The sequence below is a fragment of the Lynx rufus genome, unplaced genomic scaffold (genome assembly GCF_022079265.1).
Source record: "Lynx rufus isolate CCGP_SWC_20201006 ecotype Redwood Valley unplaced genomic scaffold, mLynRuf1.p SCAF_22, whole genome shotgun sequence".
Taxonomy (NCBI): domain Eukaryota; kingdom Metazoa; phylum Chordata; class Mammalia; order Carnivora; family Felidae; genus Lynx; species Lynx rufus.
Window position 1 is genome coordinate 9,437,269 of NW_025814837.1, and position 18,405 is coordinate 9,455,673.

The window sequence follows — 18,405 nt, forward strand, 5'->3', positions numbered from 1 at the left end:
AGATTTTAAATTATTTATGTTTCCCAATTACATTTATGATAAAGTTGAAGAAATTGTTTTTAAAAATTCCTATATGATCCTATGGCAAAGAAGGAATACTCATTCAATATTATTAAAGTGGGGCATCTTTCTTTTATGTTGTATTTGTTTTCAACAGCATGTAATTGCTATTTGAATTTGCTTCAAGGAATAAATATTTTACAAATATATATTCTAGCAACATCATCCTTCCAGAATATCATTTATTTTGCCAGTCTAGATAGCTCCATAGAAAAGAACACATCAAAAACACAAATCACATAATTGTAAGTAACATAAATTCTGATATCATGAAATGGAAAACTCAACAGAAAAAATAATATATGAAAAACAGATTTTAAATTTATGAAAAGATGTTCAACCTCTAGCATAATGAAATATGTACATATTTACATTTTAACTTGGTATCAATTGTTCACCTACCATATTGGCAAAGATACAAATGTAAAAAGGGGTACAGTGTAACAATATCCAACAAAATCTAAAATGCAGCCATAGTTTGGCCCAGAAATTTCCATGGAAGAAAATCAGTCCTACAGATGAACCCCTGTGTATGCATGCTGTGTACCTACAAGGACATAGCAGGGCACCATTGGAGCAAAACCCTTCAATACATGTCCCTTCTCTCCATCCCTAGCACTGCTTCCCAATCAGGTGTCTGTCATCTCTCACCCCGATGACAGACAGGGTGCCCTACCCAGTCTCCCTCTTTCCCCTCTTTCACTCCCATATCTACAGGAGCCAGAGTAATGTTTATAAACATACACCAGATTATGTCATTCAGCTGCTTAAACCGCCCCCACCCCCCAATGCCTTTCCATCATGCTAAGAATGAAATCCACACCACTTACCTTGGCCTATGAAGACCTATCTACCCAGCCTCTGCCTGCCTCCTGACTCCATCCCATAACCTCAGAGTTCCAGACACAGAGGCTTCTGTGGGCCTCTCAGGCACATCCAGCTCATTTGTGCTTCGGGGTCTCTGCATGGACTCCTGGCCCTTGTGTTATAGTGGCGCCTCCCTGTCACCTTTCATACTCTATCTTAAATGCCATTCCCCAGCCACCCCGGGTGGAACAATAACCAGGCACTCCTTCTGTAACACATCATCCCATTTTCTTTCTCCTGATGTCATCTGTTTTCATTTGGCCGTGTTCCTGTTCATTATGTATTTGTTTACATACTTCTTTCCCCTGTAATGTAAGCTCTATGCGAGCTTAGTTCCCTGCTGCATTATCAGCAACCAGAAAAGTGTCTGCACATAATGAGTGTTGAATAAATGCTTGGTGAATGAATTAAGAATGGAATACATTATAGGATCCCCATCAAACGGAACACTGTGCGGCCATTAAAAAAAAAAAGAATGCAGTGGTGGACAACCCAAGTATTCTCTTCAGAGGGGGCCTGCATCCTTGCACCTGGCCTGCCCTTGGTCTCCCACCTAGACCTCATCTTGGTCTGATCTGTTAAGAGATCCACACTACTCTGTTTTCTCACATATATGTCAAAGCAATATCTATCTCTTCCAGTAGAAAGTAGGTATCATTCTCAACCACAGATTTTCATGAATATCCAAAGAAGAGATAGCATACGGCTAAACCAAGTTTATAGGATTGCTAAATAAATAGTTACTGAATGCCTCTCTGATCTGGTCTTGTGTTCTGGAATCATTCCACGCCCATGCCTCAAGGCCTTTGTGTTTGTTATTCCTGCACCTTTACCCTGCATGGTTTCCTGGCTCTCCTCAGGCAGTTTGAGATGAGTCAAAAGTCTCCTCACAAAGGCCTTCCTTAACCACTATCACCATCCCCCCACCCTGTCACTCTCTCTCTTCTGACCCTGCGTTACTTGTCTTCATTGCACCTATCATCTGAAACAAAAGTGTCTGTTTATTTGTGTACTTGTTCACTATGTGCTTCCCCTGACTAGCATGTTCCTTGATGCTGTTTTCCGCTACGACCACCCCAGCAGGTAGGACATTGCCTGGCATAGAGTAGCAACTGGACAAATATTTGATTGGCGGAGAAAGAGTAAGTGAATGCATTCTTGAGTGCAAAATGAAGGGTACTAAACAGTATGTCCATTGTATGCTGCAGCCATTTGTATTAAAGGAAATGACTCCTATCTATATAAACTCTCTGAAAGGAAAATCCAAGAACATAATAATGGTGATAGTCTCTCTGGTAGGAACTGAAAACCGGAAGCACAGGCATAGGAGGAAAACTTACTGGTCCTGCATATCTTTACTTTTTATAAGATTGTATTTTTACCATGGGCATTAATTTTTTTTTACCTAAGAAGTATGTCATAGTTGACAGTTTTGCAAGTCTATATATTTGAGGCCAACAGAAAACCAAGGCCCCCATAAATGTTACAGCAAAATGATAAGCATTCAGTAACTATTTATTTAGCAATCCTTTAAACTTGGCTTAGCCATATGCAATCTCTTTGGATGTTCATGAACATCTGTGGTTGAGAATGATACCTATACTTTCTGCTGGAAGAGATAGATATTGCTTTGACATATATGTGAGAAAACAGAGTAGTGTGGATCTCTTAACAGAATAAGACCTTCATAAATACAAGCCCCCTACATGTTTTGCATGTCAGGAAAAGGGCCTGTGTGCCCAAGATACTTTGAATCTGCTTACAGGGTTAAACTATGACCTCATTGTTTTTTAAAAAAATAAAAGCTCTCTGCCAGTAGACTCTACCAATCCTTAACTGGCTAACTTGTTCAGTGTTTTCTTGGCTTTATCAAACAACGATATCTTATTTTAAGAAAACCAACTATTTGAATATCTGGATTTATAAAAAGAAAATTTTGTAGGAGTATCCACTTGCTCTAATTAAGGGTTCCTTCCAATATGAAAATAATAAACTTTTAAGACATGATTCAATGCAAAAAAATTATGCAGAAATTTCAGGAACACCATCATTGAACACACAGGTACTCAGTAATTACTTGCTGGTTGGATGAACATACCTATTGAAAATCAGTAGAGTGAAATGGACAAGAACGTGGGTTGGGATCCAGTTATCCCTGTGTTTGGATTCTCTCTGTGCTGTTCATTAGCTGAGTATGACCTTCAACAAGTGACTTAACCTCTCAAGGCCTCAGTATTTTTCATAAAGTGAATGAGTAATGCCTCCCTTGGAGTTAGTTTTATTAAATCAAAGATATCAGTAAATAAAATGTTGGTACATTTTATCAGGAATTATATTTTATCATGCATTATAATATCAGATATGATTTCATTTACCTAATTTCTGCTTGCCTGAGTGGACACAAGGGAATGGCAAAAACAAAACACAAGTGTTATATTTTGGAGATACAATATAGGTAACTATACATGAATATCATAACATATTTCATTTCTTTATGTATATCTATAGCACCTGAACCATGCTTGGCACATGGTAAATGTTTGGTAAATGGTGGTTAGTATTATGAAAGGTAACACAAAATACTCTGAGGGTTTGACTCTCCATTTTCATATCCACAAAGACCAACTCTGTACATAACACTCCAGGACATTTTACTGCACTGGTACAAGGAAGGGTAAAAGAATCTGTGTAACTGAGATTTTTTTTTATGGCCTTAAAATTATGGGGAAACAATTAACAGGTACATAAGTAAATTGTGACAGCTTGTAACAATTGCTAACATCTACTGTGTGGGTGATGATTAATCATTCTGCAGAGTAAATACTGTGACTTAATATCCTCTCCAAGTTAATTTTATAGTACTACCTGCTTCCTACTTTCTTAATTAAAAATACTAAATGTAAATGTTTTATTTAACTCCCCAGACTAGAATAGAGTATCACGTGTTTGGAGCGGGAAAGGGGAAAATGATACAAATTGCTTCCAATTTAGAGACTAAATGAACGTGTCCCTTCAGGTGACCAAAGATTTCTTCTTTTTCAGTTTTCTGACTTTTTTTCCTTCCTTTTCCTTCTGGCATTTCAAGTTTGTTTAATAAAGTTTAGAATTCTCACAAAGGGCCTTATAAACACGTGTTATGAGATTTTAAATTTGATTTGAAAGTGCCTCTCTCCTACTCCCTCCGAGTAAAGTGACCTTTTTAAATGGAGGGAAGTGGGTTTAGATGACAGTCATGATAAATGCGGTCATGTTCACTCAATAAAATAAGGCCCAGTGCATTTGAGGATAAATCAGTGAAATGTACAGCCCCACCTGTCTGTCTCCATCATTCATTTCCACTGTCACTTTCACAGTGGCTGATGGATCACAGTTGCTGTAAAATTAGACAGCCTTTAATCTCATTTCATCCTGATTAGCTTCTCTTTACCCTTTCCCTCTAACTCACTGACTGACACGCTAAAAACTCGCACTGGGCTGTATATGAACATGAGTACAAACTTCTCCTCCAATTCCTGCTTGTGAGGGCGAGGCTGGTGTCCACCTCTCGAGAAATCTGGAAAGGGTCATGCATGTATCCCTTGTTATTTAAAAGGTAATCATATACGTGCAGTACCAGCGCCATTTTAAACAGATGTTTGCTCATGCTTACTGCCCTATTTATTTTGCTTTCCTTCAGGTTTAATCCGAAGTCAAATGAGGTCTTTTACAAAACTCAAACATTGATTTAATATAGATTTTTTCTAATAAATTTGGAACGTTTCACATTCAGAATAATTTCAAAGAGTTATTTGTGTGTATTTATAGCCTCGATTCACGGTAATAATTTAGAAAAGACAATAATTCAGGAACGACAATACTAAAATACGCAGCCAAGAAATACAGCATACAAGGTTTAAAAACAAGAGTAAAAAATGAGGATGCCTTCAACAGCCTTTATATTAGGACTGCAAAGACCTTCTCTCTTATTTTGAAGGTTCCAATAGTTAGTTTAGTGCAATAGTTTCATTTGTTTGCATAAAGCATAACAATAGGGGTAATCAAATGAGAAAGAGGCTTAAGAATAAATCATGTATTATTTCCTTCACTTAATTTCTGCTTGCCTGAATGGGAGCAAATAAATGGCAAGAACAAAACACAAGTGTTGTTATATTTTCAGAGATTGTGCTTCATTACCAAGCAGGACTTCTGGTGGAACAGATGATAATGCAGTTTTTCATTTTTATAAGGTTTGGGGCTTGAACTGACCAAAAATTTAAATATTGAAAGAGTGGCAGTCATAAAGTCATTGGTTATAGTCAATGGCCCTATTCCTATCCTCAGGTCCCATGTGAATAGACACATGCAGATGATAACCCATGCTGTGAGTTTACACTGCCCAGCTGACATGATGGTGAACTGGAGTGGCACCAGGCTGTTCACAATATACACAATATACATCATATATGAGCAGCATAGTTTTGTATTTGCTATTCTGGAACCAGCATCATAATCCAAACAATGATGTTTAATTTAAAAAAGAAAAAAAAAGGTGTTCAAAATGTATTTGATTTTAGTTGGTCAGTGAACTCAACATATATTCTGCCCCAGTAGATTCTGAGAAACTATATGGTATCTCTGCAGAGCTATGTGGTTAAAAGCATTTTCCAAAGAGATAACTGAGGGTTGAGGGGCAAAAGGGCATCCCCAAGATGACTCCCTACGTCAATGACCTAATTAATAGACCACACAAATCCATAGCACATCCAATTTCTACATTGTCCCAGAAATCAGGGGTTTCCATACCAAGGCCTCTAGCATTAGAAATATAAGTTTAAAAACAATGAATACGCACAGTAAAAAATAAATAACTCAAAATAGCCCAAACACCTAAAATCCTTTAGTAAGAAGCTTAAATGATCTGATTCGCTCTTCCCGAAGCTGTATTATAGATTTCGAAGCTGTGCCTGTCCCTTGTTAATTTTATTTACATATGTTAGCCAGCATAAGTGCATTCTGAGAAAAAGAAAAGATGATGAACACAAAATGAAATGAGAGATATATATCATCCCAAATAAGTTGGGTCTAGTATAGGCTCTGTCTGTTTCGGCATTGGCAAAAGAGCACAGAGGAAGAGCTGGCCCTGACTCATATTGATTTCCCACTGCACTGGTTTCTTAAGTGCTCTGTTGATCCGTGTCAAGCAATAAGTTCTCTGCCTGAACATGCACATCACCTCCCCATTTGTCCTCACCTAGATTTAAGGTGCCCATATGATGAGCCGAACAAGGACATCATTTTTCCTACTGGGTGTCACTGGGTCCAAACCACTGCATGTGATGTGATAACTAATTCTGCTCGAGTTTACATTTGCCATATGATATTACAATAGCAGCCACCAACACTGCACAGCACATGGGGTGACAGGGCTGTCCTATTCATACTGTGTGTGTCTCCCAAAAGAAAATGTAAATGAGAACAAACAAACACAGAGCAACCGGGGCTTTGGTGGGTTTCTCAATAACACCCCCCTCCTGACACCAACCACACTGGGGCAGGGCGAAGGGCGAGACCAGGGGAACGGATGGATATTTGTGATGTTCCTGACAGTTTTTATCTTCGTCACAGAAGAGCTCCTAAGCAGATAGATAGAAAATGTGTGATTGTGCTGCTAATGACATTGTACAGGAAATTAAGCGTATACATTTGGAGAAGGCATTAAATCAGCAGGACCTTAATTTAAAAACTTAAAACTGTATGGAAATTCAGCTTGCTCATTGCTGTGGAATAGAAAGCTACCAAGCACCCTGAGTCTGTTTATGGAAAGATTGCCAGCAAACCAAGTTTGGGCAGAGCATCTTAACGGCTCCAAGCGCGTGCAGGGTTATTTCTTCCAAGAAGTAACCCCCAGCCCTGACCATTTGGGACGATCAGTCATTGGTTTAGAATTCGATCCCCATCATCAGGCAGGTGAGGACAACTTAAGACTCGAAAGCCGCAAGACAGGTTGTTCTTGACTAATTTGTGGAATAACATTATGTAAAATTAATCAAAAGGGGCTGGGTTTGAAATTGCTGTGAACACACGGCTGAACCACTGGAGACCGGCGGGTGTCCCCTCTGCGGCTGCTGCTGTCTTCTTCCTTCCGACTTACTCTCACATTTGACACCCTTTGGTGGAAGCAAATAACTAGTGAGCCAAGGTCTCAAGTCCTAAGGTGGAGAATTTCATGCGTCTTTTCTTTTCTCCCCCCTCCATTCCAGTTATGCCGTACAACAGTGCCCACCACTGCGTTGTGGAGGTAGAAAACTTCTTGTTTGTGCTGGGTGGAGAGGACCAATGGAACCCCAATGGTAACTATTGAACTGCTCAATAGTAGGTGCGCAACGAGCATGTGCGTCGTGGAAGGCACTGGTGGCAGCCTGTTTTGTGATTACTGTGGGAAATGCACTTCTGTGCGCAGGGACACACGAAGCAGTCGGTAAATTGGGCTGACGATTGGAGGGAGGGTCAACCGTTGAGCTGGCAGAGGACGCGCGCAGTGGAGCATTCGCTCATGGACCGTCTGGGGATTTGGCTTTGCAGTGACGCCCCGGCCCCTCTCCTTATCCGTCCCCTGAGGAACGTCACAAACATAAGCACAGACTCCCCAGAGGCAGGTAGCAAGCTGCAGCTATTAAGAATTCTCACCACCTTCTCCACCACTTTCCTCCAGTTTTATCAGTGTAATAACGCAGTTTCAGTAGATAAGCGTCATGTGCAGTCCGAACTGAAGTGAACTTCACAGCTCAAGTTCTCTTGCAGCATTTCTTACGTGAGACCCATTCTAGTTGGGGCTCCTTTCGAAGACTATCCACCATCCTCCCTGTGGATGTGGTTACTTGATAAATTCCTCGCAAAGAGAAATTGAACACGTTTAGCACCGCTCCCAAGCCAGCCCAGGGAGAACACCGTGCCTTGACGAATGCGCAAAATTATCAAGATATTTTTGGAACTCCTGCACGTGAAGGAGGGGTTGCAGTTGTAGCCTTCTGTGTAACAGAGATTATTATGACTGAGAAACCGTAAAACAGCTTGCAGGTACACATTTTTACTTTAAAACCCCAGAACATCCAAGTGAAATTACATATACTGCATATATTTTATTGTGAATGCTCTCTTTCAGCATCTGCACCAAGGCAAATTATAGAAAATTGTTACATCTGTTCACTCTAGAAAATCTTAAAGGAAAACAACCCGGCCACCCTCCAAGAACATTTCTTTGAAGAGAGCAGGACGTTCTTTCCCAAAACCTGCAGCTTTATTGGTTCCTATCCAAAGAGGACAGTTCCTGGGCTTTGTGAGACACAGGTTTAGAACAGGAGCAAAAATGATATTTAATATCTCTCCTCTAACTTAGCTTTGCAATGACAGGCTTGATGCGTTCCCCGCCCCCAAAACACCACTGGCATATATACAATCCACTGTAACTCCCCGTAACTATTTCACCTGTTCTCCCTCCAACATAATTTGAACTGAATAGAGTCTTTGTAAGTCAACAGTGCACAGCCATCAGGTTTATCTAAGCAAAGTATCTACAGAACATTCTTTTTGAAGGCCAGATTAAAACGAACACATGACAAGAGAAGGCTGCAAAGTCCTCTTTCTGGTGACAATGTTCTCTTAGCCCATCTCCCTTCCCAGACCCTGTAGGTCTCTTTTAAAATGCCAGTCTTGGGTGCCTGTGTGGCTCAGCGGGTTAAGCATCTGATTTTGGCTCAGGTCACGATCTCACGGTTCGTGAGTTCGAGTCCCACATCGAAGCCCTGCTTCGGGTGAACACGAGCCCCACTTTGGGGGAGCCCCACTTCTCTCTCTTTCTCTGCCCCTCACGCACTTGCTCCCTCTCCCTCTCTCTGTCTCTCAAAAAATAAAAATAAAGTAAAATAAAATAATGAAATGAAATGAAATAAAATAAAATTAAATTAAATTAAATTAAATTAAATTAAATTAAATTAAAAGGTACCAGTCTTGGTGCGACCATTTAGTTTTCACAAAACACTATGAACTTCCCACTCCTCTAAGACAGACTTTTTCAGCAACACAGAAAACCTGCTCCCCAGGTTATGCTCTCTCCTCCTCAGAATAACCTATAACTGCTTACTGTTCAACTTTCTATCAAACATAGCTGAGAGGTTGGGTGGGGTGATAAGGAATAGCACCATGGACATATTCCTTCCTCTAGGCTGGAGAGTCCAGGTGTTATCTCTGAACTAATTCAGAGTCCCACAAAACTGTGCCATTGGACTTCACTGACTTGCCTCCCCCCACGCCTGAGATGAACAGGAATTCATTTTAAAGGCCTCAGTGAATATGCTGTGACAAAATACTGTAGAAAACACAGCATCGCATTTACTGCAGGGACATCTGTCACTCACCACTCGGCGTGTCCCATGTGGAGACCCACGTGACAAATTCTTGCCAGACCACAATACCGAGTCACTGTGTGCTTTTGAAAATTACCACTAATGCATTTGTATGGTTTACCGTGTCCCTCCTCTTTTGCTTTAGCCACTAGGAGACTCAGAATTGAATTTTAGTAAAACTTTCATTACTGTATTTTAATTTTATGTTTACTCTCAATATGGGCCTAGCAGCTAACTCTGTGTCTGTAAGACCCCCTTTTAGAGCTGTGGGAGTCCTACCTGCAAAGTTGAGTCATTCTGTCCCTGCTATGTGTGGCATGTGAAGTCACTTGTATAGAGCTGGGCAAATGCTGATGAACCACTGATTTGGCTCCCCTAAACAGAGGAGAATTGGTCACATCAGGAGGCAAGCAGGCAAGTCTTCCCGTCAATCATTCAGTCATTGGCGGGGGCCTTCCCCCCACGTCAGGGAGGAGGGCAGGCAGGGACATGGCCTGTACAGCTGAGAGCGGTTCTCCAGAGAGGGAACGGCGGTGACAATGAGCAACCTGGACGACAACCGTCTGGTCAACCATAGCCAACTCTTTTTTCTTTTTCTTTTTTTTCTTTTTAAACCATTAGCAGTAGTATTTGTTGAGTACTAATTATTTCCCAGAAATTTGCTAAGCACTCCCCTGCACCATTTTACCGAATCTCACAACCATCCCAAGAGGTCTGTCCCATGATTGTTCTAGTGTTACTATGAGGAGTCTAAGCCTGAAGAGGGGAAATAACTGGCCAGCACGTACAGTTTGAACCAAGATGGGCTGATTCCAGTGTAGGTCTGTCTGACTCCAGAGCCATATTGCATGACAATTCCCCCTCACGCAGACATACGGATTTTGTTTAATATTAAAGAACAATCATGTTTTTGCCTTTGATATTTTGAAATAAAGTCAGTATTGTATCGCAGTGGAAAGGGCCCTTATTCTCAAAGAATCTTCATCACTTCTGATTTAAAGAACCACGAAGGGGCTCAATCATCTCAAAAAAATAGGATTTTCATACTATAATACATTTTGCAATTAAAAAGTAAGCAGTTAATACCAAAATTTATAAAGAATAACAATCCGATGATAATATATAACATGCTTTAATTTCATTGCTACCAGGGAGGAAAAATTAAAAATCCATGAATTCAAATATTCTGGATGTCAGTTCCAAAGATGAAATCTTAAGTTAAACTTCAGTTCTTACAAAAATGGTGCCTGAGATGCATGTCTTCGAATGAAATTCAAAATTGTTAAATTTAACACATGCTCATAAAATACGTATGTACTCATAAAATACAAATATAATTTCATTTATCTATTGTCTTGATTACAAGACAATTTGAAATCATAAAACATATTAGTTACTAGAAGTTTAAGCAGGATACATACGTTTTTAAGTTTATTTATTCTGACAGGGGTGGGTAGGGGCAGAGAGGCGAAGAGAGAGAGAATCCCAAGCAGGCTCTACACTATCAGTGCAGAGCTCAAAATCACGAACCGTGATATCATGACCTGAGCCGAAATCAAGAGTCTGACACTTAACTGACTGAGCCACCCAGGTGCTCCCATTTTTTTTTCTACTCAGCTAGAGATATTAACTCCTATTAACTCCCTTCACATCATTAGTGATAGGAATGCATTATAATATTTTAATACATCTGCATCTATCCTCTCACTGCCCCAGCTTACAGAAAACCAATTTACATTTGTCACTTACTGACGATTGGCTCCCAAAAACACTGCCTGTAGGGAACTTCCTTCCCTCCCCCCTCCTTCTTTTTCCCCCATGTCTGAAAACTGCCACCCATGCTCCATTTTACCTATCACCTAAGGGGTAGTCAACAAACCTGTCTGGTGACAGGGCATCACCAAAAAAAAGAGAAGAATTGGGGGAATAATTAGGAAAAAGTAGAAAAGATGAGAAGGAACTAAAGGAGTGAAGTAACCAAAAATTCTTAAGCTGCTGGTAGAGTCCAATAGAAGCCATAAGAAGGAACAAGTAATTTTTTTTGAGCTCACCTTCCTCACTCTACCACATTCATTTCTTCTGAGGTTCATTACCCCTCACCACATCCTTTGCCATCTCCAGAATGCCTTCCTTCTTTTCCGTCCCCAGTCCTCCATCCTTACCTCTCCTTCACACCAATGACTCTGCCCCTGGAAATTCTTCATCCACATCCACATCCATATCACACCAGTCCTTGCTTAGCCTTTTCTCTGAGTGAAGGCCACTACCAATACAACCAAAGCACAATTGCTAATTTCTGCCACCACTGCTCAGCATGTGAAGGCACTCTGCCCCATTGCTAAAAGGAGGCAGATGTCTTCCTCTAAGTGGAAATTCTAAACCAAACTTCAAAAAGAAACATTCTTATATATGGCGGGTATGCTCTACATTCCTATTAACAGCATTTATCTTCAGATTCTTTTGGAATCTTGAAACCTACTAAGAATATTTTTTTCTAGAATAAAGTGATTACAAATTCTGCAAAAACTCCCTTATAAACCAACTCTAGACATAATTCTTCCTTGAGCTGGAGCCTCTCTTTGTGAAATCCAAATTTTGGGGGCCATTCACTCTTAACTCTTTCTGTACACCTCCAAATCAAACTTAATTTACCATCCAATCACACTATCCAGACTCTCACAAGATCCTTAGAACTCATAATATCACGTCCACAAAATCCTCAGAATCCTTCAACTCTCCTCTTAATGATCACTTCCATTCTTTTCTAATCAAAACCTGGCTATCTTCTGAGAATACTCTTTTCCCAGCCACCCTCTCTAATGGGGACTGCATGGCTCCACCACCTGAGCCCAGAACTTCTTATTATTGGAGGCAGGTAGCTTTTCTACTATCTCTTTATTGTCACTCCCATAACCTTAAAATCCATCACTGTAAAGAATATCTTCAGGGTTTTTTTTTTTACCTTCTGCCCTCTCATGTGGCAGCTAGCCACAGTTATCCTGGAAATGACACCTCCTTCACTCTACCCTACTACTTTTTCACTGTCCATCATTCCCCTGATGTCCTTACCTCCCTCCTTACTGGGTTTATAGTCTAGTGCCCATTCCTATGATCACCTTAGCGCGTGTGCCTGCAGTCCTTGCATCCACCTCTCCTTTCATTATACTCTCCTGGTAAAGCCCTGGCCCTGGTTAAACCCAACTCCCTTCCACCTCTTCCCTCTCCTGAGCAACTAAATGTGGATGTAGAAAACCACAGAGCCACACTGGCTACTAATGAACCATGCTCACTACTGGCCAACTCCACCAAACTTCCCTGGTCAATATACTCTTCCACCCTCCAAGTTAACTCTCTCACAAATGCCTCTTTCTCCAAAACCTCTCTCTGCACTCTCAGCTGATGGCCTTGCCTCTTAATTCAAAGAAAATAGAAGCAATCAGAAGATAAAATCTTCATCTTGCTACTACCAAATCTGTTCACTTACCACCATTGCTACCCATGTATTTTATCTTCCCTCCTATTTTGGTTTCTGCTCCAACCTAAGGTCTATTTCTCATTCCCTCTTGCCTTTTCCCTCAAGGACTTTCCAGTATTTCTGGACTTAAAAATACAATCAAACTACCAAAAAAACCTACTTTTGATGCTGCATCCTCCAGCTATAATCTACTCCTTCTCGTGGCAAAATCCTAAGAAGCATTGCCTTCCTCTTGCATCTGTTTTCTTAGATCTTAGTCAATCTTGTCAAGACTACCATCAGCCTCCATGTTGCCAAATACTATGGTCAATTGTCAGTTGTTCGCTCCTCTTTTTGAAGTACTATTTGACATGGCTTCCAAAATATCATACTTTTTGCTCCTGGCTCTGACAATTCCTTTCCTTTGCTGGTTTTTCTTCTTCTACTCCAGGGCTCTTTCTCAGGACTCTTATTTTCCATGCCCATACCCTCTGTCTAAAGGGTTTTATTTTGTTCTATGATTTTAAATAATATCTCTAGAGTAATGACTCCAAAATTTGCATCTGCAGCCTCATTGAGCCAGTGGCCTACCATATACTTCTACTTTGAGACCCTATAGGTCTCTCAAGGTTAAGTCCACAACGGAACTAATGGTTTCTCTTCCTAATCCTCAAACTCCTCTTGCCTGGTCTTCCGTACTTCAGCAAATGTCATGACCTTCCATCTAGTTACTCAGGCTCAACATCTGGCAGCCATCCTTAATTGCTTACTTTTTCTCATGCCAATATTCAGTCTATCTGAAAATTTTATCAGCACTGCCCATACAATAGATCCCAACATATCTTAATGCCTCCACCTTCATTCAAGCCTCCATCAGCTCTTGCCTTGACTTTTTTTAAATTTTTTTTTAACATTTATTTATTTTTGAGACAGAGACAGAGCATGCAAGGGGGAGGGTCAGAGAGAGAGGGAGACACAGAATCTGAAACAGGTTCCAGGCTCTGAGCAGTCAGCACAGAGCCCGACTCGGGGCTCGAACTCACGGACCGCGAGATCATGACCTGAGCCGAAGTCGGCCGCTCAACCAACTGAGCCACCCAGGCACCCCTTGCCTTGACTTTTATAATGGCCTCCTGATAGCTCCCTTGCTTTCAGAGTGGCCCCTTTACAGTCTGTTCTTCACACAATAGCCAGCGTGATCTTTGTAAGAGATAAATTAGGCCATGTTTTTTATTTGCTCAAAACCCTCCAGCGACTTCCTGCTATTCTTATAACAGAAGACACAATCCTGCACCAGTCCACAAGGCACACTGTATTCTGGTCCTTGATATGCTTCTGACTTCTGTCTAAGTCACCCCAGTATTCTTGCTGGATTTGAACTCATGGCCAACCCCTGGGACTTTCTACTCACCAAGCCCACTGTGTGAGAGGCTCATTCTGCAGAAAACATCTGTAGGCAGGTAACCACTCTATTTAAACTAGCCTGCCCCCTATCAATCCTTGCTTTATAACATTTGTCTCTACTTGAAAATATATATTTCTTTATTCATTTACAAGAACAGGGACTTTTCCTTTTTTGTTCACCAATATATTCTCAGAACCTAGAGCACATAAGACATACAATAAATGCTCAAAATATATTTATGCAATTAATAATTGTGTTGGATAGACACAAGCATGTACACACACACACACACACACACACTCCTATCTGTTTATTCCTGTGAAGTTTAGTACCTGTATTTCAATGTTTAGTTTTACATATATGAACAAAAACATTTTCAGAGTTAAACCTTCAAGTGTTATAGATGATTGTCATCTCAGGTGCTACACAGAAAATGGAATACAGTCTTTCACTTCCATTTCTTGCTTTGGTGTCAATCTATATGTAAAATAGGATTCATTTTAATACCTTAAAGGCACTGCTGTGCTTCCTAGGCACAACAGAGGGGAAAAGCTGGTTCACCAGCTCTGAGGACTCATGTTTCCCACTTCAGCACATGTACCTGCAACCATGCTTCCCCCAAATACACACACACAGAACTTACGTGACGTGAATGGACTATAACTGATTTCCTAATGCAAACTCTCACTGAAGTGATTGTTGTTATTTCCATGGGGAGAGGGCTGACTCAACCACTGCTAGGTTCTTGGATCATTTAAAAAAAAAAAAGGCTCTCACCACAGATATTACACAAGTTAGTGTCTAGAACAGGGGTGCCTGGATGGCTCAGTCAGTTAAGTGTCCAACTTCGGCTCAGGTCATGATCTCACGGTTCATGGGTTCGAGCCCCACATCAGGCTCTGTGCTGACAGCTCAGAGCCAGGAGCCTGCTTCTGATTCTGTGTCTCCCTCTCTCTCTGCCCCTCCCCTGCTCATGCTCTGTCTCTCAAAAATAAATAAATGTGGAAAAAAAAAACTTCTTAAAAAGTCTCTGGAACTGATTATTTACAGACAATAAGTTCCTATTTTTAAAACACAAAAATACCAAAATTCAGAAAATTTCCCCCTAACTTTGTGGTAAAACTGGTTTGGTAAACATACTTGCTTTTATCATAATGGCTGATTTAGTTTTGTTCTGACTCATTCCAAAAAATGAAAGAAAAAAAAGATGGAGTGGAAAAGAAGAAAAAGGAAAAATATTTGAGGTGGCACATTTATTCTTCTACTGACTTACTGCTTCTCAGACTGGGCTAACTAGTCCCCCTACTTAATTCATGTGTGTGTTAAACCTGAAAACAGACACACCTTACAAACACTATTAGATGTTCAAAACAACAAAGGAAACTAAGTTTTAAATGTCTCACATATATTTTTACAGGAAAACACAGTACAAATTTTGTCAGTCGTTATGATCCTCGATTTAATAGCTGGATACAACTTCCACCCATGCAAGAAAGGTAAGTGTTTGTTTCTTATGTCTGAAACATTTGTGGCTACTTTACAGGAAGCACAGATGCTGAATGGTTTCCTATCACAAATTATGCTAAATGGAGCCAAGGAAAGACATACGAGTCAAAATACAAAATTTGGCCTGGCCCATTTGGAATAACTCCTTTGTTAACTCAATGGGGAAAACTAATCAAGTAAATCAATTATTGGTCCTAATGTAGGAAGAGGAAAAAATGTATGATTGTCTTCCATTATTACATTACTTTGGTTTGTTGGCAAGTGGAGCTAAAATCTCACTGCCTATCCTACTTTTCTTGGTGATAATATATTTAAATCCTATAATTGGAAAAAAAAAAAAACCACCATTCTTACAATGGTATGCATTTTGATGCAGAAATTTCAGTCTTAAATTTTCAAGTCTCACTAACTCAAATCTTGTACATTTGCCCTCTCAACTATCCTCCCATTATACATTCAAGAACAGGTCATTTGTTAGCTTTAAAAAAAAAAAAAAGAGTTTTGCAAAGTATCATCTCAGTTTTTTATATATTTGGTGTTCATCTCACCCCAGTCTCCTAGCGGCCAAGGGACGAGTGACTACTAACTATATTTATACATATTTTGCCTCTCCTGGTTGTTACCTGCATAAGGCCACACCTTAATATGCATATGCAAATTCTCAGGCTAAATTCTGAGCCCTTGATTCTTTTCAAATAATACTTCAGCATCCTCTTGAGCAAAGTATCCGATATAATTACAATAAGCTGCAACCTATTGCTTCTTCTCAACTGAAGTATTTAAGAAATACCTTTCTTTCCTGTTTCCCTCACGATTCGTCACCTTAACATCTCGTTTATAAACATTCGATTAGATTGAATTACATCACTAAGATCCAGTCGGGTCCTTCATAAATTCCAAGTTAAAAGGAAGTTTTCGGATAATATCATTTATTCAAAAATGTGCATTCCTGCAGCAGGACAGTATGAATCTATGGTATGAGAAAACTCCCTATCTAACCCTCTCTTCTCTATAAATATATTAAAACCCTCTTTCAGGAGACTAAAAGCTATACACTGGAAACGATGAGGCACAATGTAAGAACCACAGACACTTTTGGGAATGTGCAGTTCCAAGGTACCTGAAGAAATGATTCTAAGTCAGTTAATATCCAGACAAAGTTCTCAGTCCTCCTCTCGTGCATACGTGCCTGCATAAAAGCCGCCTGATGTCCTCTCCACTGCACCTTGTTTCTCTCCCTTTGGGGTTATTTCCTGGTTGCTCCTATTGTGGCTGCTTCACTCTACCCTTTAATCAAAACCATTCCAAAAAGTTTTCTTTAAGAAACATATTTAAAAAATGAATATCAATAATCTATCGGAAATGTCAGCATCTCATCACCGCGGTCCCCTTTGCTGGGGGGCTGCACACCACGATAATTAACCTTCACGCCTTCCGTTTGGGAGGCATAACTCACGTCGCGGTCAATTATCTCACTCTAGAGCCCCTAAGGATGAGAAGTATTGCTGCAAAACCTAATTAGTAATTTTTTTAAATGTGTATTGTTTACTTGATATTCTATAATGACTTCCTCTGAGGCACTATGGCCTATCATGGCAGGGTCCTACTTAGACAATTTTTAGCAGCTCATTGACCTGATAAAAAGACCTGCCATGGTCTGTCGGCGCCCGGCAGCCACCGTTGACAGGATGGACTGTTTAACGTTTCTTTCTAAGTCATTATGGTATATCATGTCAGGTCCCTAGTAAAAGAAGTTTTTTTTTAGATTTAGAACAATCAACTCGATAGACCAAATAAAGAGCTCCTTACAGAGCTGAGTGGGAAAAGGCAGATCTCACAAATGCCCAGTCAATCTTCTAGCTCCCTATCTCCTATGGGTTGGTTGACCCTGGCAACAATCCATAACCTAAAATGAAATTTTTCTGTCATTGCCAAGCCTCCATTCTAAGTAGCAAATACAGTCAGTTACCATCGTGGCTTAATTGGTGAGCACACAAAGAAGAAGAAAAAAAGAAAAAAAATATATATGAGACACCCTTCAGATCTCAAGTTTCTTGAAACATTTAATTGAATTAATTGTACATTGTATAGATCATGAATCAGGCTCACCAGAAGTTCCCCCACCTCCCTCCTTCCATTCTTGGTATCAAACTGCTGAGAAGTTACCAAACCGAGAATAATAGAAGCCTGTTGAAAACCACCTCTAGGATAACCCACTCTTCGAGCCGGCTGGACAGATTCTTAGGATATCTCACCTAATCAGAGCTTCTAAAGGAGTGCTATAATCAAAGCGCAGACTATCCCCCAGTTCAGCAGGGAAATGGGCACACTGCTTCTAGGCTTACTCAACTGACTCATGAAATGCATCCCTACTATCTGTGAAATGATTACAGGAAAATACACGCTTAAATGTAATGCTACTGAGTTGTTGTGGTCTCAGATGTAGGATTTGATTCTTCAGGAAAAAGAAGAGGGTAAAAATTAAAACTAAGATCAATAGAAATGCTTTGGTAACTTTACATTTTTCTTCAGTAAAAATAAACATCGTAGGTGTGATTCATCTGGAGCTCTTACCCCTAGCTAGTCTAGAAAAAAAAAAAAAAGAAAAGAAAAGAAAAAGAAAAAGCAGTTTGGAAAGCACGGACAGCAAAGCTTATATTTCACAGAGTAAGACAAAAGCTAGAAGCAATACGTAAAAAATGTTTCCAAATTTTAATGGTTACTACAAGCCT

General features: G+C 40.1%; 1 protein-coding gene across 1 annotated transcript in view; it reads left to right on the forward strand.

Annotated features, from left to right (window-relative positions):
* KLHL14 (kelch like family member 14) overlaps positions 1-18,405 on the forward strand; it is a 102,086-nt gene that overhangs the window by 69,665 nt on the left and 14,016 nt on the right. The window contains exons 3-4 of the mRNA XM_047087062.1: positions 7,167-7,256; positions 15,585-15,663. Of these exons, the coding sequence (XP_046943018.1) occupies positions 7,167-7,256; positions 15,585-15,663 (169 nt within the window). The remainder of the gene's footprint in view (positions 1-7,166; positions 7,257-15,584; positions 15,664-18,405) is intronic.